This window comes from Aphis gossypii, chromosome 2, assembly GCF_020184175.1.
Source record: "Aphis gossypii isolate Hap1 chromosome 2, ASM2018417v2, whole genome shotgun sequence".
Classification (NCBI taxonomy): Eukaryota; Metazoa; Arthropoda; class Insecta; order Hemiptera; family Aphididae; genus Aphis; species Aphis gossypii.
The window spans coordinates 34,375,530-34,397,761 of record NC_065531.1 but is presented as its reverse complement, the minus strand read 5'-3'; the positions used below and the strand labels follow the sequence as shown (position 1 = coordinate 34,397,761).

Here is a 22,232-nt window from a genome sequence, read left to right as displayed (position 1 = left end):
GCGTAATGTATATCATTACAAAATCATATCTGTCATTTTTGTAATATCGTTTCAGTTAGGTGTTAAAATATTATATTAAGTTACATTTATGTAACCATATAAATATACGTTTTAAAACCAATTTTAGGAGTGAAAACCCAAGACTAAAAAATTAAAAACGCAATATTCAATATCAATAAATTATTTAATAATAAATTATATTTAAAAGATTCAAGTATAAAGTATAAACTTAAAAGATACATTTCTTACTAAATTATCCTGAATATTAGTAATTACAACTGTATGGTAATTTAACTCAAGTAATGGAAACGGTAAAAATGAAAGAGCTAGATACTTACTATACTACATTATTAGAATAACAGTTATTAACATATTAATTTTACATGTTTATAGATAAACAATTGTAACTATCAAATTTATTACAATATTCTATAATTTATGTCAAATAATCACTTTGATAAATCGATAACCATAATTTTGTACGTTTCGAACAAACGTATTACACGCAGGAAATATTATATTATTATGTATGGTTAATTGATTTTGAGAAAATGCCCGGTAAAGTAAAGCACTATTATACTCATAAATAACGCAGCTACGATTATTTTAATTCATACTTTATTGTCTGTGTATTGGACTTATATATCTATAGGTATCCAGTAGCCCATTGAGATCATTGTCACAGTTAAAGGCAGTATTCATTCAAATAATTCTCAGAAATCAGAATAATAATAATAGTAATAATAACAATAATAATAAAACATCAAATTAAAACCGTTAGACGAGTGTAGATTTCTCTATGTTATGCGCAGCATACTGAAATTTCAAAATTATTGTTATCTTCTATAGAAATCGGACGACCCTAACCAATCGCTTTGAAGTTCTCTGCGGAATAGCGAAATAGTTCAAACCGATGTATATAGATACACGCGATTACGTCCAATACCTCAGGGACTTTTTGAGTTTTCACATATATATATATATATATTTATTCGAGTATATATATATATATAGGTAGAATTGGGTCTTCGAATGTGTAATTGGCGCAGTGTATAAGTGTAAGCGAACAGCTGATATGAGTTTGCGTTGGCGATGTTGCTGGTGACGGCGACGTGAGCGGTGGACGTGGCGGAAGGATACAAACGGCGGGACACCGAGGAAAGAAAAATCATCACGACGGCGGCGGTGGACACGCGATTTAACGAGACTTTGCGCTCGCTCACCCGTTCTTCTCCGCACTCGCGCGAACACGCACACACACACCAGTCCAAAATCGCTCACATATATACATTCGTACGTTAGCGTATACCCAGCTATGCCGCCACCACCACCACCGCCACCGTTTCCACACCATAGCGCCCTTGAGGTAATCCGGATTTGCCGGATCCGTTTCCTAATAGCCCTCGCCCGTCGGGGTATTTGCCCGGGTGACCCGGTAATCCTGCACTAATGAACGCTAGGGATAACGGCTTAAATCCCTTCGGCCGCACTTTACCCCTCTTTCGCTCGCACACGCACACTTAAGACTACCACTACTACTACTGCTGCTGCTGACGGTTTAGAACAAAAGACTACACACACACACACACACATGTATATTATACGCACGCGATGTATTTATACGTATATATATGTTTATGCGATAATATCTGTGTGTGTGAGTGTGTGTGACCGGTATAAGGATTACGATACAGCTCACGGACTAGTGTGCTCGACCGACCGAAATGCCTGAGAGTCGGTCGAGTAATCCGGCGACGATAATCTCTGTTCACCGGTGCAAGAACAGCCAGCACGTGGCTGGTTTTGCTCCCCGTGCAGTACATTTCGTCAGTCTATGTGTTCGGCACTGAAATTAAAGTAAAAAATAATGACGATAGTAAAAAAAAATAAAAAACAACTCTAAAAATATATCACCTAAAACACCCGACGACGTCATGAGGACTAACGATAGTCGTTTGCAGTATAATATACGCACAACGCTCAAAGTATACACATTACACGTAAGTATACAGATCTACGCTCATTTAAAAACACATTTTCTCGATTGCTGCGTTTTAAATTTGGATCGCGGAGGCGTCGTTCTGAGTTTTGTTTGCGTATTAATCTGTAGACAACTCGTGTGTGTGAAATCAGTGAGTACATTTTTTTAAAAATAAATCATTATGCTTACAGTGTATACGATATTCGCATTTAAACACTGTTATATCACTAAACCATATTATTATATCGAGTTCCCTAAACGACGGATTAGTATGTGCTGCATAAATTAAACGCCGAGTTACGTTCAGTGGCAGCCGGACGGGGCGATTTTAAAGAACCTCCGCCTGCAGGTTGTCGACTCGAAGATTCGGATATACGTACTGTACTCAATACTCATATACATATATATATAAATAAAACAATATTATATTGAATGCATACTAAGTAGGCGTAATCCAAATAGTAGTATACTAACCCAGAATCATTTTATCAGACTATTATTATAATCTGGTAGCTCATAATATATATATACGCCAGGTCTTAATCCAGATTTATTTCTTTGGCGAATTATTTTGGTTTCCAAGTTAATCCGATTTCCAAACAAGCCGGATTTTTATCATAATATATATTCTAAGTAATTTAAGTATAGTATACCCATTGTCCTAGCATATTATAATAGTTCCATACAAGTATACAACCATTGTTGTGATACTTCTTACTCCACATTACGATCCTCTGCACTAAAAAAAAAAAAAAAATAATAAATACAAATTCTGCTTATACGTCGTCATTGTATTTTCACGCAACTATCTTATTTTTATACAACTTAACACGTTAGTATCATATAATATATTAGTCAAGACATAATCGTTGTGTATATATCTAATACCTATATAAAATTAAAAATATCGATCGATTCTTTAAAAATCGCCATTCTTCTTACAATGCAAAAAAGTATTGAAAACGTATTATATTATTACGATAACCATACTACAATTTAATAATACTCGTTTCAATAATAGTGCATACAATATTGTTAAGTGTTCTTAAAATGTGTGTTTTTTACTTGTATGCGTTATTGTTATTTAGTAAATAAAAAAAAATCGAATGCATTGTGAAGTGCATTTAATAAATACCTACTACTCATTGTTTGTATGTAATGATTTATTTTTCAAGCGATATGAGCTTTAAATTTAAATCCCATAGAATATCATCCTACTCATTTTTCCACATTGTGGTTTCAATAGTTTTAAAGGATGGAATCTATATATAATTACGATTAATGCTTATTGTCCGGGTTGATTTGTTGTTATAAGGATTGATAATGTAATAATACCATGTGTTGTATGGCAGCTGCCGTTGGTACGGTTATTGCGTCGATTATTTTTACAGTTTTTCCTATATACACGTTTGAGCTTGATTTTCCGGATTTCTAAATTATCGACAATCGTTTTTATGGTATTCGAGTAAAACAGAAAAAAAAAAGAATCACCGTTAGGTAGTGAATCGGTTCCTATTGTTTGAATCATTAGCTTGCGTGCGTATTAAATATTATTCGTGTTTTTCATTAGGTGATTTTTTTTTCTTCTATTTTCCGGATCCTCGTAAAATAATAATGTTCTCACATCTTAAAAGAAAAATAAAGATTTACTTCGTAGCCGCGGGGTCAAGAATTCGTCAGATCAGCAGCTATATACGATATTCCGTGACAGACGTTATCCGACGGTCGGGAAAATCGAGAAAACACTGATGGCGCTTGCCAATTTCACTCCATTTTTTCGTCGTTGTCAAGAGGAGGTACTTACTTTTGCCATATTTAACACGCTGCGTGATGCGTACCTATGTATTAAAAATATATAAATCGCAATACAAAGAAACGGCGGAACGACAAGCCGCGAATAGAGCGCAAACGGATACGCGTGGATATCATAATATTATATGTACAATAATAATTTCGTGTTCGACCGTAGCGAACTGCAATTGTCCGCGAATAACGTTGCAGAGTACAACAACATTATAATTTATAATAATAATATATTGCATTATGGCGTGCGAACGAGAAAAAAAAATATACAAATAAGCCACGTCGGATTAGTCGACGATGGGTTTTGTTATTTTTTCACGACCGCCTCCCGCAACTATATTATATTATACACTTATAATGTCGCGACGCGTTATAATGTAATAATAAGCGATAATAGTGCTTGTTGGTAGTCGTCGTTCTTGATAGAAATACCACCCTTTTTATTGGCGTGACCCCGCAAAAAAAATATATTAGCCGTGCGAAAAAAAATTTACACGAATGCTTAAAACTGTCGTATAACGGACGGAAACCACTGAAAAACGTGTCCTGACGATCGAGATAGTACATTTACAATTATTACTGATTGTGCATATAATTACGAACGAATTATCGAATCATATGAAATTAAGTAAGATGCAGTCATATTAAAATATATCTACCTTCAATTATTATGGTAATATTGTAATAATATATTATTTTAATCTGCTGTGATTGTTGGCAGTCGGTACAAGAAGTTTTTGCAGTTTTCGTCGAGATATTGAGTCATTAATTTAATTTTAATATACACATATATATACATTTGGCAGAAAATCGTCAACGGTCGTATGCTATTATAATATTTAAATTTTAATATTTACACAATATATTGGCCGTCTCTGCGTGTTGGTTTAAAAACTAATCGTCGGAATAATAAAAAAAAAAACATGTGTAGTTCACGTAAAAATACAATCGATTTTTTTTAATTTATTAGAATACCTAACCGTTCTATTAGCGAGAACTGTCTGTTTGACATAATACGTGTTAATGACTCGTCGACTAGCTTTAAACGGAATAGCGTGAAGAAGAACGGGCACATATTACGTAAGTATATAAGCGCATAGAAGAACAATGCTCGTATTTTATGCTTCGAAAAAATTCACTTTTGATGAGTATAGGTTAGGTACTGCTTGGTCATGTCAGAAAATAATTTCATGGTTCGAGTTCACGCAAACGCACGTGCAGCGATGACGATGACGGCGACGGGGTGATAAATTTTCATAATTCTATAGGAACCGTCTATACTCAACGAAGTATAAAATACAGTCTTTTCAACGGAATGTGCCGAAATACATACCCGATGTAATGATTTACAAACAGCGCTTTTATGTTTTGTACCCGGTCCTTTCTCAGTGTTACAGAAATATAAGAAAAGAAAAAGGGTTCGAACGTTCCAATAACGGACTCGTGCACCTGCCCACCTGTCACCGTAATGTAATTTTATTGCATATTGTTGTCATTGTCTGTCGAATAGAGTCAATATATAGTGACTGATGATACTCATGTGCGCTTAGATTCATAACAAACCCATACGTCGACTATACACATAATATGGTATTATATTATTCGTGTGTATATATAGTGGTCGAAAGATATTGTATGTTATGAGTTGAATACACACGATGCTGAATTATACGATTATTGGGTCTGTCCTTTTTTTTTTCTGTATTATTATATATAGGAATTCATTTCGGTTCGACGACGATAAATTCGAAGACACCGGACGGACTACAATGTATATATATTGAATGTCAACGGTTGTAGACATTCGGTAACCCTCCTCTTACTTTATACGCGGTAAACGTCCGATCTCTTCTAAACACCACTTCAAGACGACGTAAACTGATATTACGCTTCAATATATATATAATACACTCGGCCTATATATAGAGACTCGCAGAGTTCTATAAACGAGATACAAATGAATTTTTCCACGGACTTTGGTATGATCACATATCTTACGAATACTAATATCGTACAACGTTATGGATAATAACAATAATAATAATAATAATAATGACACAATAAATTATCGTGTACGGCGGCACAGTTGTACGTTTCGGTTTCGGTCGTCCCGTTAGCGGCAGCACTGAGGTGGTGCCGGTCGGAGGACAGAAGGGGGGAGGGGATGCCGCCGCCGCCGCCGCTGTCTCCGTAATCCGGATTAAGGGCGCGCCAGTGGCGGCAGCGGTGTGGGGTACGGTCGTTGCTATATTCCCGGCTAATCTCACCCCCGGCCTGCACCCCCACGTCACCGTCCGTTTGCAGTGGCACACAAAGTTTCACCCCGAACGGCACACGATAATCCCTCTGGTATCCTCTCGCCACCGTCACCACCGCCGCCGCCGTCGACTCTCCGCGTCCCCGTCGTCGACAATCCTCATCCGCCGTTGCCGGACGGGTTTTTCGACTCTCACCGCGCTCGTGTGTGTGTGTGAGTGTGTGTTTGTGTGTACGAGTGTATGTGAACGCGGTCGTGCTTTAGTCTCAGTCGGTCAAACGGCCCGCGTGGTGTACCGTCGTCGTTGTCGTGCGGTGTTTTGAACGTCGTCGATTCGAGTACATCAAAACTATACATTTAATACCGATATTGAATACGAACACGTGCGTCTGATCACCCTTAAGGAACCCGAACGAAATGCTGCAAGAATCGCTGACGTCACAGCCTGAGGAACTCGCCGGTAAGATCGGCACGTTTCGTTTTAAAATAATATGTATTTTTTTTTGGATTTTATTCTCTATGTGACTCCAAAGAAATATATAGCGATTTTATGTACATAACTTTGTGCATAAATTCCTAATTGTAATATTGTCAGAACACAAATATTGTAGTATTATAGATATAGGTACGTATACGCGTGTATTGAACTTTCCAGCGGCAACAAGTGTGCAACGAAGATGCGTTTTCGCTGATTAACAAAACTCCTTCGCCGCCGTATCCGTCATACAACTTCAATATGAAATTTATAATATATTATATATCGCGATCGCCATATAGGGCGGTTCACTAGTCACTCACAGTGACCATATTTTTCTTTAATACATATCAAATTCATTTAATTTTGACTTATAGACTTTTGAATTTTTAAATACTTAAACATTTAAAAAAATACTATTTTCAATTACACAGAATTTGCATTTCATTTAAGTATATATTTGAATGATACAAACATAAACGTCGATTTTTCTTTTTAAGTAATTAATTAATTAATATATATGTATATATATATGTAATATTATGTACAGATTATGTACTAGATAGGTATGTAAACTAAAATTTAAACTCTTGTTCTTTAAGTTATTTAATTTGTTATTATGTTTTAATCTAATAGTCTACGATAACAATATATAGTTTTTATGGTATAGAGAATCTAATGGCTTTAAAATTATAATAATTATAATATTAATATATTAATATAATAATATTATTACATAAATATACATAAATAAATTGTAAAAACTGTACAATAAGTAATACCCAGATTAAATATTAGATATATTTTGTATTTTACCTAAATCCATTACAGTATAAGGTATCATTAATCCGATCACGGGCTAATCCGAAAGACGTGGTAATTCGAACGGACTTGAGAATTATCACACTACTATAATATTATGTAGAGACGTATTTTCCCGTAGACCGACTAGACCTTCACAATGATAATCATTAAAATAACCACTGCAATACATCGTACATGTACATCACTTGGATATAATTTCATGCGTCGAATACGTTTATTAATTGTGTCACACTAAATTTAATTATTATAATAAATTTAAAAATTAATTTTTAAGTTTTAGTTGCTTGAAAATTGGTCTTAATAAATATATAGGTAATTTTAATAACAACCTCTTTCCTCAAACCCGTTCGGATTAGTGAGGAAATGTTGTATTAGAAATGAGAATTATTATCTTTAGTATCTTTTAGTATTTAGTAGGTACTTAAAGTTTAAAATCATAGAAATTACTTGTTTGAATAATTTCAGCTTGATGCATTAAAATTAACTAAAGGCTATCTGATTAAAATATTTAGTAATATCCAAGTATTAAAATACATGGAATGTATATAAGTAAATATTAGATATACATTTTTAATTTTTTTTTTTTTTAACACGAAATTGAATAAATAAATTACTTAAAGGGGGTTGTGCATGATAGATCAATCAACCTGTATACCATAATATACAGTCGTCTATTCAAATTCACATTTTTTTTACCTTTATCCATCACGTGGTTTTTTAGCAATATTTATAACGATATTAATAAGTTTATCGGTCTTATTTGATGAACTTAAATAAAACTGAAATACTGAATGTAGTCCGTCAGAATCTTTTGATCCCGTGTTCGTTTTAATAGGTAATTAGGTAATAAAACTGATTCGATAATATAATAAAACGTTATACATTAAAATGTCTCGTTTTTACCATAACTACGCAATATAGGATTATCTGCATAGGTTGTATAATATAGTCGGTAGGAAGTAGATAACACGCAAAGCTTTAGCCACAACCCACATAATAAAATCGTATATTATTATTTTATAATCATTTAATACTGTGCCGAATATCCGTACATGTATAGTTTGATAATAATAATAATAAAAAAAAAAAAACAGGGAAAACAAAACGACGATTTGCAAACGGATTTTTTTTCACTATTATTTAATCATTGCTTATTTTACGTGTAGACCATAGGTATATTTAGTTTACAATACACGTATAATGTGTATGATAATATGTATTATTCCGTGTATAATATAGCGAGTATTTTTGGTAACTACATAAATATGTGTTTTCTGTGTATTATTATTATTATTATGTAAAATGGTGAATTTGAAATAAAATTCATGTAGTAATACGATACACGGTTTTGCGCTATCGATTTGGAACCTCTCCAAGTTTAACTGTCGTGCACGCGTACATTTATGTGCATTTTACGCATATAACAATATGTGCAACTTGTCTAGTTACAAGTAATTAATATATTTATAATTATTCAGCTTCCTGTAGATCAAAATATTACATAACGATATTAATGATTCAAGGGTATGACGATCTTGACAAACTTAATAATTTTGAATAATTTTTCTGACCATCGTTTAACCGATATAGACCCGAAACTAATTGTTACTCGTCCAACATATTATGGCAAATTAATTCTGCATTTTTGGTAAAGAATATTGGAGTTAACCTGTTTCTTATTCTATTTGAATAAATCTTTTATCGAACGGATGACTGATTACAATTTCATGCATAACATAATTTTTATTATATTCATAATTTCAAAAATAAATCGTTATGATGATGAATTGGGTTTTATCCAAATCCTATGAACATTTTTTTCGCAATCGCGTATTCCGTTCAATAATTCCTGCTAGGACACTTGCGCTATGGCTTCTATTTTGGCAACGAATGAATACGGGAGTTATTTTCATACAGACGTCAGATCGTTCACAACAATTTCACGCTAAAAAATATTTCCGAAAATTATAAATTTATATCTATGTGACATATTATGATTATTGTTCGATTATAATTGCTTATAACATAAGACTTCAAAAAAGATAACTAACTGTCAAATATATATATATATATAAGATATAGTCTTTATTGTAACATTATTGTATCCATGTAGAAAGTATAACATAATAAGTACAATCATATGTCTAGGTGATTTTGTACGTACATTTACGTATAACAATGAATTAAATGATAGGTATTATGTATGAATACTAGATGCAAAACATTCTATATTATATTATATAATTATATAGGGAATAATGTTATTGAGAAAAAAATAATTAATTATCCGGAAATCCGTTTATCTGATTATCCCGGATTACGCGACGGTCGTTGTTTTAATATTAGATCATATTATAATGGAATGATAAATAAAAATCCTATATAAATAAATATAATACCAATATAATATCACGATGTTAAAAATTTATTTTGCTGTTCTATATGCGAAAGTCGTGCGTATTATATTGTTCTGAGATAGAAATTGTGAAAAATATATCATATATTTTATATACAAGATTTATGTTAATTGCATAAAATACGTGAAATTAAGATACCGAATTCGTATACTATTTATACACAATACTATATGTACGATGTACCTGTCACTCAGATATATATATATATATATTTTAATATGTTTAACCAACCGTCATAAAAACTAGAGAATAGTCTGTGTACACGGAAAAGTATTACTCGACTCGAACAAAAGGACGGACGATATTAAAAGCCCCAAAAGCCGGATAAAGCTAAATGCTCGGGGAAAGCCTGAAAGCCGTGCCTCGGTGTAGCTTAAATAGATGTGGTCTTGCTGACCGAAGGGATTAAGCTCATCCTACCCCCGAGAAGAGAGGTCTTACGGGTCCGCCGAACGTTTCCCCACGGGAGAATATTATCCCTTTGACTTGCCCCACTCCCCTTTACTTTTCTGGAAATTTCTCCCTTGCTGCCACACTATCGTTCCATATTATATAAGACCTAGCTCGTTTGACAAACGCTAACCCCTACATATTGTTTTACGGAGACAACGAGAAGGAAATAAAGAATATGCGGAATTGGTATACAAAATTGATTTCTATCTGACGGACGACGTCTCATAATACATATATGAAGCATTTGAAGAAAATATACTTATTCCAATATATTATGTATAAAAAACATATTTCTATATACTTTTCAATATTCCAGTCGATGTTGTTACAAATAACATACAAAAATATTTATGTAAATAATATAAAAATACATAATTGTTATTATATACAATGCAATAATTTGATTTTTTTGAAAAGTAAAATTAAAAAATATTTTAACCTGTTAATCAATGGGAAATTGACTTATGGAACCTTTATAGTTTAGTCTTACAAGTTGCAATATTTTGTTTGTGTCTTTTGAGATTTTAATATTGTCAGTTTAAAATGTACTTACGAGATTCAGGATTCTATGACAATATTATGAAATTTAATACAAAATTATTGTTTTCATTTTTAGATTTGTCTTACAAATTAAACTTGTAATAAGAAAAATTATTTTTTTTTAAATTTTTTATTTAATTTATGTTTTAAAATATTTGATTTTTATGATATAATCACAACGTTGTATAACATCAATAAATTGGTGTTGATAAATTTTACTAATAGCAATTGTGTTTCAACTTAAACTATACTAGGTACTTGATAAATTCGAAAAATATTTAGGTACTAACCAATTTTTTTTTTTATTTTAAACTGATTCTGTAAAAAGATTAAACTTAATAAGTATATATATATTATAAAAAAATCACTGTATTTTGATTATCGTGGTGCTGTATAGATATTTGCGTGCATGCATTAAATTATACTATGACTATAGTACGTTCAAAGGTTAATATATTTCACAGATTCCGGTTAAAACCTATGTGATACTGCAGTTTTGTTAGATAGTTTAATGAAAAAACATTTCTGATTTAAAATGTATCATTCGGGTAATCCCTACAGCTGTTGAGTAGATACTGAAGATAGTCATCTATGTATATTTGATGTAACGAATTCCAAAAACTGTGTATTATAATCCTTTGTCTTTTTTGGACATACTTATTGTGGCGGGTGAGAGATAGAGAAAAACACAGGACGACGTTGAAAGCTTTTGATTGAGAGCGAAGGACAACGCAAGAGGGGTAAGCAATCGAAGAAAAAGGATAGAAAGGGAGCGACAGAGAGAGAAAAAAAAACTAAAATAAAATATTACCGAAATCCGTTTAGGCGCGGGGCAAAGCTCAGCCGTTCGCTGTGGTTGCATGCAAATGGAGTGTCATCAAAGGATTATGGATTTCCAGAAAACAAAAACAGACGCAGAGCAACATTAACCGAATATAAAACCGTAGAAACGTCACCGTGTGTATACGTATACCGAAAGACAAGCAGTGTGTTTGAGCGTCTCTCTCTCAGTGTAGCGCTTGCAATTCTCGTTATACATACACACACACAGTGACTATACTCGGCAAAGAGCCGATCTGAGTAAAAGGATTTCACCAGGACGAAGAGCCTATATATACCCAAACCTCTGCTAACGAGATTATACAATACAAATACTGTTGCATACGTAATAATCGCCTTCGCGAAAACCTTTTAGAGAGAAGGGAAAAGGCCAACGTGTGGTGCGCATGCGATGTTACATATATATACATACACACGCGTGTGTATACTGAATATTACTGGTGATGTGGAGGGTCGGCAGTAAAAATAAATAAACTAAGACGGCCTTTGCAGCATCGATGCAAGGTAGAGAGGGGCGAACCCACTCTCGGTGGCGGAAATCGGTATAAGATCAGACTCGGGACCCGGTAGATGCTTGCGGATGCTGTTGTGAGTGTGTGTGTGTCTGTGTGTGTGTATATAAGTTGTCAGTTGCGTTTTAATTTCAATAGCCTTTATCGGATTTAGCAAAGGCCGGCCGATCTGGATTAAATGGGATTTTGCCGGACAAACGGTCTATAGGTGATTTCTACTATTATATGTACATTGTACAGTCGGCCGGGTGTGGGATAGGAGGGGGGATGGAAAGATCGTTAATAAACTGCAGCTTGCCAGTATACGCCGTTTAATTGTTCTCTGCACAATATCATATAACAGCGACTACCTTATTATTAGAAATTATTTCCTTCGTCGTATTACAGAACAGTCCTTGTCGCAATGATATCGTTCGTGTGATGTTGCTATTGTACCAAGTGCCCGAGTCACACAACCTGTACCGATCACATCAGAAGTCACACTACTATGTATAATATATTATGAAAATCATATTAATCGACTTTGGTTGTGTATACATTTACGTCGATATCGATCCAGACACTAGTTTCCAATTACACTGCAGAATCCCTGTGGTTGGTAATTATATCAACAGCACAGCACTGCGGTCGCAGTTGCAATCTCAGTCAGATTATGATGTAATTAACTGTAATGTCGCGTGCATCTTACCGTTAAAAAAATTCGTTTGGCTGAAATACATGCTCGGATGAAAAAATATTGTTCGTAAATAATTACAGAAGAAATAGTTTTAATAGAATTACTGCGTATATTTTTATTTTCTATGTACCTTTATATTTTTAATTATAAAAAAAATTAAGAAGAATAAAAAATAAAATGTATTTACAATATTTACTCAACATTTCATAATGTTAATACAAAAGCTAAATTATGAGATTAGTAATAACTCTTATGGTTTAGATTTTAAAAATTAAATTATATCACAAAAAAAAAATAATAATAAAATGTGTCCCGTTTCTTCTTCATTACACCTACATATTTATATGTGCGTAATCCGATAACACTTTGTCAGTATATTTCACATTGTTTCCAGAGTAAAGTACATTTAATAATTATACAATTGTTATGTCTATTTAATAAAAACATTAAAATCGAGTGGTAAACTCATTACAGGTAATGTGACATTCATAAGGAAATTTGTTTTTGTCATTTTTAAATATTTTTAATACTTATGTAGTTATGTTGAAACACTTAATTATAAAAATTATAAGAAAAAAAATTGAATAAAAAATGTTGAATTATAGGTTTCCATTACTCATTAGTGGGGAAAATCTTTTGACATAAACTTGAAACTGCTGAAGCGTAAAATAACGTATACAATTAAATTCAAAATTGCATTTTTCATTATGTTATTAAAATCATTCGATGTTAAGACGTTTGCCGAAAATTATAATAAATTTATTAATCATTTTTAATACTTTTGGTTTACCACAGAGTTTTATTAAAATAATTCAAAATCGATTCGCTATAATGAAATCTGATTACGTGTCACCACGGTATTGTTGATATAGTTTAAATAAGATGTATAAAAACGTTTTTCAATTATTAAAAATTATCGAGAGTATTATCATATTTCACTTGAGATATTCGTAAAAAAATTACAGCGAATTATAAAAAACGAGCACTCAGTATAATTTTACATGAAGACGACAATACCTACCAATAATAATAATAATAAAAAAAAAATCGAGTGGTTTAATGATTTCTCGGTGTTTATAGTATTGTAATATTTATTGCCTGTCTCGCAATGTTAGATTTGGGCGATGGGGGAAAAAAGGCAAAAAAACTTCAATTAAAACCTTTCTTCGTATTTTCCATTTCAACACGTACGCATAATACACGCGGTTAGTAGCGGTTGATTGTCGACTAGAGGGTATACCACACCGGAAACGAGTTATACCACGGTTGCAGCATCAGCAGACAATATATTAATATCATTACAATATGTATATATTAATAGCAGTCGGAACACAATTAAAACGATAATAATCCTGCACAGGAATGCTAATCACCGTCGTGCGCGACGGCGTCGTGTTATGGTGCGAGTGCGAAAAAAAAAGTAATATAATTAAGACATGTACCTATATATACACTGGCCGTATCAAAACCACTAAATGAAAACCGATTCCTATATAATACCAGACCCACGTCGGTCCCGACGCGTTTACGTGATTAACCGGCGAAGCTATATTATCTATTATTATTATGACAAGTGTTTTATGGAGAATCGCTGCCGAAATCTCGTCGAACAATACCCGCCGCCGCCGTCGAGACGGCTATTAGATCGGAACGCCGCCGACGACTGAGGATAATTCGGAATTCGTATCGAGAGAAAAAAAAAATAACGCGTTTATTTCAATTTTCCAGGAATGCGCGTGGGCACCCGCTCCCCGACCGCTCCGCCGTGGGTACGATCACTACGATCGTAAAAATAGTGTGTTATAATAATAATAATAATAATAATAATAATAAATAATAATGCGTAAATATATATATATATGAGACTGCAACAGTGTGTTGCGGGTAAACGCGTAAATTATTAGTCGTTTTTCCAGGCCATCCGGAACGCGATGGCCAGGAATGCGCGTGCAGTACACATAATATTATAATATTGTTATATCTGTGTACTTACGCGGCAAGTAAGTAGGAAGGTCGACGCCGAATCGCTCACCTTGGCGTTCCTGCGTCTCGTGACCGTGAAAATGTCCGGTACGAAAACGGCACGGAAAACGCCGACGCCGCCGACGCCGATCGGTAGGAAAGCGGCGGCCGCGCGAGGGGGTATCGCCGTCATTCCGACGAGTCGTATTGCGGAACTGCGCGTGTCATCGGTGGATTTTTTCGGCGGCACATTTCGTTTTTGTGTTTTCTTCCACTTTCGTCGCGCCTGTGTGGGAGAGTGTCCCGCGGCAGATGACGGCCACGTATAATAATGATTTTAATGATAATAATGTTATCACGGTCGTCGTCAGCTGCAGGTGTAACGTCTTCCTTCTCGCCGGATTGAGAAACGTGTATGTAAATGCCACCACGTATATGTTAACTCTACATATAAACTATATCATTATTTTTACATTAGGCATAATAGTGCCGAATCATATTGGTATACTTACGACGAATTCCTCACGCACAACCGAAATCACTATCGTTTGTGCGATCTGAAAATTGTTGTAATTTTGTCGTTAAATTTAGAACCGTGCATCCTATATGGCTATATCATATTGTACACACGAAACGTGGTAATATTCAGCAATGCAATATCAATTAACAATTTATAATATTAATCTTAACACTCGATGTTTGTTTTGAGTTGAGATGTAATACATATTATATTATTCATAAATGTGATGTTGAAATTACATAGATATAATATTTCAAAGTTGTGTGATATAAGTAGTTATTTCGATCAATTCAATTTGCAAGTTAACAATTATTAAGAAATAGTATTTGTGTGTATTGAAATATAGATAATTGTTCTTCGTACTGCTTGTTACTAATATATCCATTATAATAGAAAACCTCACTTGAAACTGTTGATAAAAAATATTTATAAAGTTAGCAACAATGCCGATAAGCTACCGAGGATGTATTGAGGTGAGCAAATAAAGCTTAACAGCTAACATATGATATGTCACAACTAAATGCATAAGTAGGTAATAAAATATCTATCACACCAATCAGTATAGGTATGAAGTATAGTAGCTTTTATAAAATTAAAATTGTTTAGCAAATTATTATTACTACTGATTTTAATAACTTTAAAAAGCTTTGCATATAGAACACGGATGACAAAACATTTTAGTTACCTACCTCAGTTATGTAATTCTTAAGTAGGCTTTTGAATTTTAATATTTTAAGACGAGACAATATTATCGTCTGTGGTTTTCAAAAGAGATCTAACTAAAATAATACACGTTAACAAGTGCTTAAATTAAAATCATTCAAATTAATCTCTTAACAAATTTTAAAATCCACCTAAAACAATCTAAACTATATATATGATATACAAACAAACATGGATAAATTTATTCATACTTTTTGAAATTATTGCTTACCTACCATAAAGAATAAATAAGTAATATAAATTAAATCATAATAATAAAACTAAATAATTTGATAAATTAAAAACATAATATTATATTCTATCGTCATGATACTAAACCTTCTGCTGATACCACAACCGCTACTACATTATAATATATGACTGTTATCAATTTATGTGTACGTCATAATCGTCTATCAAATCGAATTTTTGATAACTGGTAATATTTGTTCACTACGATTATTATAAAAATTAAAACGTTTGTATGTGTAAAGATTCCCATCGAATATAAACCAATATAAAATAAATATGTTGACCCACATGACCAGGCTGCGGTGGTGTTGACGAACTGTCTAAATACGTGCCATATCGAGAACAACAATTAATACATATATAACGCGAAACATATTATTCCATTCTTAATATTATAATATATAAATTAATTTTTCTAGTATTATGCAAAAATGTTGATGGGAAATGGGTGTTTTCAGAGTTCATTCCGGAATGTAATTCGATATTAAAGTGTTATACTTATTATGAATTCCATACTGGCCATTCCAAAACTAAGCTCGATTAAACCTAACGGAGTATATAATATCATAACGCAATAAAAATGGATTGGAATTACAATAAATTACAATATTAACGTTTGAGATTATCACATTTCGCACGGTTAACTGGTATTTATTAATAAATATATATTTTTCAAGTGATTACATTGTATTTCTTATTATTAATATCAAGTCTTAAAAACGATTAAGTTGGAATTTTAATATAATTGTCAAATACCAATTGATCCGAATAATTTAATAATATTACGGTTTTGAATCATTGAGCGTTTTGTAGGGTTTTAACTAAGTGTGCAGTAATATATATATATATATATATTCATAACCCTTTTACAGATTGGTTGGTAAGAAAGCTATTTTTTATATTATAGCTTTTAGAAATTACAATATTATTTTCTACCTATTGTTTTATTAATTCGATATGAATATTACAATATTAATATAACCGGACGAAGGGACTACGAGGATAAAATCAGATTAGTCGGTACTCAGTGACATTTATTAATTGTAAAATTAAATTCATATTTCCCTCGATTTACACGATATCTCTGTATTAATTCCGCTTTAGTCTTGATACTCTGAAGTAGGGTTTGAAAATATTAGAAAGGGGTAAGAATACGGAGTTTAGTAAGGAATCTGTTGTAAAACAGTTTGGATAGTATCGCTCTGTTATTAATTGTAACTTAATGCAGGTCGTGATTCGTTACATAACTCATGTAGTATATTATATAGGTCCAATGTTGATATGAGCCTAAACGAAGACTAACGCTTAACACCAGCGTAATAGAATAATAATAATAATATATTGTTTTATAATTAAGATTGAAATTAATGAATCGTTTTTTTTTTTAATCAATTTTATTTGATTTTATTGATAAACAATATAGTAATCACATAATATCATCTAATTATTATTAGTACGACCCTTCGACGCAGCAACATCGTAATATCGTTATAATCATATCGTAAACAATATAAACGTATACATTTATGATATTGAATATTATTGTACAACATTCTTATAAAGAGATATATTATATTTGATGCGCATTAACTTATTCGTATCGCGCCCCGCACACGACTTGCTCGGGATTTAAAGTGAAAGGGTTTCCGCGATTATTTTTTTTTCACCCCCCGATCTTTAATCCCTGTTTTCCTGGAGTTTAACGGCACGACCTAATGCAACTTACAAACAGTGCCACGGCCGGAGGATGGTTAGGTTAGGTTATGGTGGGGTTGGTGGTGGTTGTGGTGGTGGCGGTGGCGGTGGTGGGACACGGGGAATTGTTTTAACAAAGCAACCTTTTCTGTATGCGCCCTCTCCCAACAGACATTTTGCGAGAACGTGTTAAACATCCGGGGCCACGGGGTACAGAGAATTATTAGAGATCCCTTCATTCTACATTCTATCCGCCACCACTTCACCACAACGACCCACACGCCAATCGTCCTACCTACGCTACATCGTATTCGTATACTGCGTAGCATCTCTCAATATGAATGGACAATAATCCTTAGAGTCTGTTCACACACGCGCGTGTGAGTTTAATCTCTCCAACTTATCTCTTTTCATTGCGGGATCGTGCATTTTTTTCCCTCTTACGCAGTTCGCTCCTTTCCGCTCCTGTTGGGTATATTTTTCTCGTATTTTTAATACTCAGCACCATCGGCTCTCGTCACTCTATAATATAACTAACCGAAGAGATAATGCTCATCGCAAAATTTGGTTTACATATATAGGCACACGCGGGCTTGGGCCGTGCATGTGTGTGTGTTCGGGATCAACGGAATCGGTAGGATCAGAGTACTTAGCGACCTATCTCTCTTTCTCTTTGTCTTTCTTCTCTCCCTCTCATTGTCTCTCCCTATGTCACCCTCTCTCTCTCTCTCTCTCTCTCTCTCTCTCATTCTCGCAGTATATCCTCTCTCTCTTACCTCGTTCCTGTAAACGGGCCCCAGTTAAGCTCTTTGTATCCGCTTTAACCGGTCCCTCTCTACTTCACTCAACCACGGTGTATACGTTTTAATAAGAACCCATCTCATCGCATAATTTCAAGATGCCACTAACCTCTTCGCCTTTCGTTTCTCCGTCCAACACCGGTATTGCCGCCTTGCCATTTTCTTTCTCTCTTCTGTCACGCTTTTCACATGTCTTCTTGTCAGTTTTCCTGTATAATTATATACAACATCGTCTATGTTTTCTGAGTTCAGGAAACCATAAATACGATTTAACGCCGATGATCGGCTTACGCACAGTGCTTTAAAATCAATCTCGAACAAAGTATGTATTATACCTACACGAATTAACAGTACAATGCGTATGCGTATTTTTTTTTTTTTTTTTGAAAATGCATCATAATATTACATCGTCGTTTTTAGATACGTTTCAAAACAAAGTTAATAACTACATTTCTCAAAACGATTTTACTTCGTTTGGTGATCTATCAAAACGAGTAATGATTATCGCGTGGAATAATTTTATCCTATAATACTATTATATCGGTAATATTTTATACACATGTCTATTTTCAATCCGATTCAGTAAAATCTTGAATTACATCAGTTCAAATTTAAGCTTACTCAACTTTATGTTATTTTATAAAACTATTGATTACAGTTATTTTTAATAACATTGATCGCATATGTATTATACTTATCTGTAATCAAACGTCCATAATTCCGAAACATTCAATACAAAAAAATAAGTTTTTATCCGATTTGTCTTAATTTGAATAAAGAGACTTTGAACCTTGATATAATAATATGAAGTACTTGTGCAAGCTTAAATCTATAATTACTATTTTTTTTTTTTTGAATATCTACTTTATAGAGGCTTTGTAAGTAAATATTATTTAAAACTATAACTATTCAAAAATGTTTTAAATAAATTAAATTTTTTTAATAATCACTTCATTTATTCGTTAATTTTACCAAGTTGATAGTATAAAATACGTGTGTATTAAGAATAGTATAAGTCAAAATTAAAATTATTAAAAAAAATGTATATAAATATATATTAATCGCAGACTTAATCATATTTTAAACATTACCTATGACTTAAGTGTCAACATTTAATTTTGTTTTACAATATTTTAATAAAAATATATTCAATTATACGTAATAAATTATTATGCGATTTAAATATAAAATACCTTTATTATTTCGTTATTTTTGTTATTATAATATAGATGATACTCTGTAATAAATTGAATGTGCATTGTAAAGAATTAAAACAAATTATTATAAATGTAAAATTAACGATCGATGTTAATTTTATTGTAAATAATATATATATACATATATAATCAGATATTTTGAAATATAATTTTATTATACATTTCACCTGTCGCGTTTTCGTAATGAAAATCCAATTCAATTTTACTAGAGTCTCTAAATTGTATTAATAGCAAGTATTACTTTGAACACTTAAATAATAATATTTAAATTATTACTCATTATCATACGATTTTTTATTATCGATCAAATACATTATAGACTGTATATAGTTTGTTCGTATTGTACAAATTTTCATGTATAATAGATTTCAAATATACTTCACCATTGAGTAGGTCACTACTCACGGTATGTGTTAAACATAAAAATAACATCACTCGAATTGAAAAATTAAAAATAAGCTATTCAAAGCAATAAGACTAAATCTGATACACACCATGAAATATAGATATTTAGATAAACCCGATGCATAAAAAAAAATCATATAATTTTTAAAAATCACTTAATAATTCAACAAAATCTAATATTATATTACACAAAAAAATTACTGATTTAATATTAGTTATATTTATATTGGTATATAAGTAAAAGTATTTTTATTTTTTTTCAAAATATTATATTTTTCTTCTCTCACGACCACATTAAATTTAGTATTATAATGATTATATAAACGTTGTCACATAATTAAATTTAACTGATAGATGATTTTTTGTGATCAATAAAAAAATAAAATAACTATTTATAAATGTTTAAATCTGAGAAATACAGAATTATGTGGTACTATGTCATAGTGTTTCTGCACCATGCTGTTAACTCTATTCTATAATTATAAAATAATACGATTATGTAGCTTATACAAATCTATGCATTTAAAATTTTAAATAAGTAATAGTGTGTTTATTTTTTCTACATAAACGCAGTGGGATTTCAAAGTGTGGTATCAAGATTTGATGAAAATATTTTTTTTTTTGAAAATAATAACATTATAGTTGTGCATACGTACTTACATTATTATAGAGGCTGTATACACGTTACATGTTTACGGAATGAAAAAAAATATTTACTGACTTAAAGAGTATCGATCCACTCTGAAAAAAAAATATTCATATTAACAATAAGAACTGATTGTGTTCTTCTAAAAACAACCTCGTAACCGAATAGCATCCCCTTCGAAAAAAAAAAAGAAAAAACAACCACATCCTGACAACATTTGTATATTCCACATTACGCGCCGGATTCGCGCGTTTCCGGTATCAAATCTTCGTGGCATTTAACACAATACCAACCAGGCGAAAACTGAACACACGGTGTATCTCGTTTATTATTGTTTGTTTTTTTTTTCACCACCCATAAAGAACTACTGTTCTGTGCCCTGTATTCGTTTCATTCAACGAATCAATATTTCGCGTTGGAGAGATAACGTTTTTCACACGGCAGCAAAGCCACGCGACAGTTATTAAATCTGGTAAAAATTTCTTCTTAAAAACAGATAACGAGGTTTTTTCCGCTCCCCTTGCTTTCATTTGGATAGCATTATTATTATTATTATTTTTTTTCACTCTTTCACTAACCGCGTGCCACTCCGTGTCTCCCGTCGAGCCCGGTTAGTTCTGTTTTTCATTTCCGTTTGTACCACAAAAGGGTGGAGAGATGCCCGTGCGTCGCCGCCGATCCGGTTATTTGTGTTACACGTACAAACGCGGCGCTCAGTTTCTTCCGATAAGAGCTTATTATTATATTATTGTCGACGCCGTCGGTGAGAGCAAACCGAGCCGGCTAATAATGGAAAACGCTTTACACCTCCGCGTAATGTATAATATCATATAATAAACACCAACCAGTCAGATAGACACGTACGATAGGTATACTTCTGCCGCCGAGACCCGCCACCAGCACCGCATTGTTTATCGGGCTGTCAACTTTTGGTTTTGAAAAGTTTTTCCAAAGTGTCATCTCCGTTTTAGCGGAAAATCCGGGGAAGGGACTCTGCTCGCGGATGCCACCGTAGACGAAGGTGCATTATAGATGCCGGATGTGTCGAGACGTAACGCTATCTCTCTATGAAACGCTGGATGGTTTCTGCTTTATTTGTTGCTATATTATTTTTTTAATCTTCGACTCGGTGGTTGTATATGTATGACCTTCGATACATTCGGTATGGCATCATCAAAGATGAAATGTTATGTGTGTACTGTGTACTGTGTAGGTATAATAATATATCATCATAAATATTTAAGTAGCTTGTAC

General features: G+C 32.8%; 1 protein-coding gene across 2 annotated transcripts in view; it reads left to right on the top strand.

The window, feature by feature from the left end:
* LOC114131547 (uncharacterized) overlaps positions 1-22,232 on the top strand; it is an 80,404-nt gene that overhangs the window by 44,848 nt on the left and 13,324 nt on the right. Inside the window, exon 1 of one of the 2 annotated variants that reach the window (XM_050199966.1) lies at positions 6,298-6,501. The exons of the other annotated variant lie outside the window; for it this stretch is intronic. Coding sequence (XP_050055923.1) covers positions 6,459-6,501 — 43 coding nt within the window. The 5' untranslated portion in view covers positions 6,298-6,458. Of the gene's footprint in view, positions 1-6,297; positions 6,502-22,232 lie in introns of those variants that run through there. 2 annotated transcript variants of the gene reach the window in all.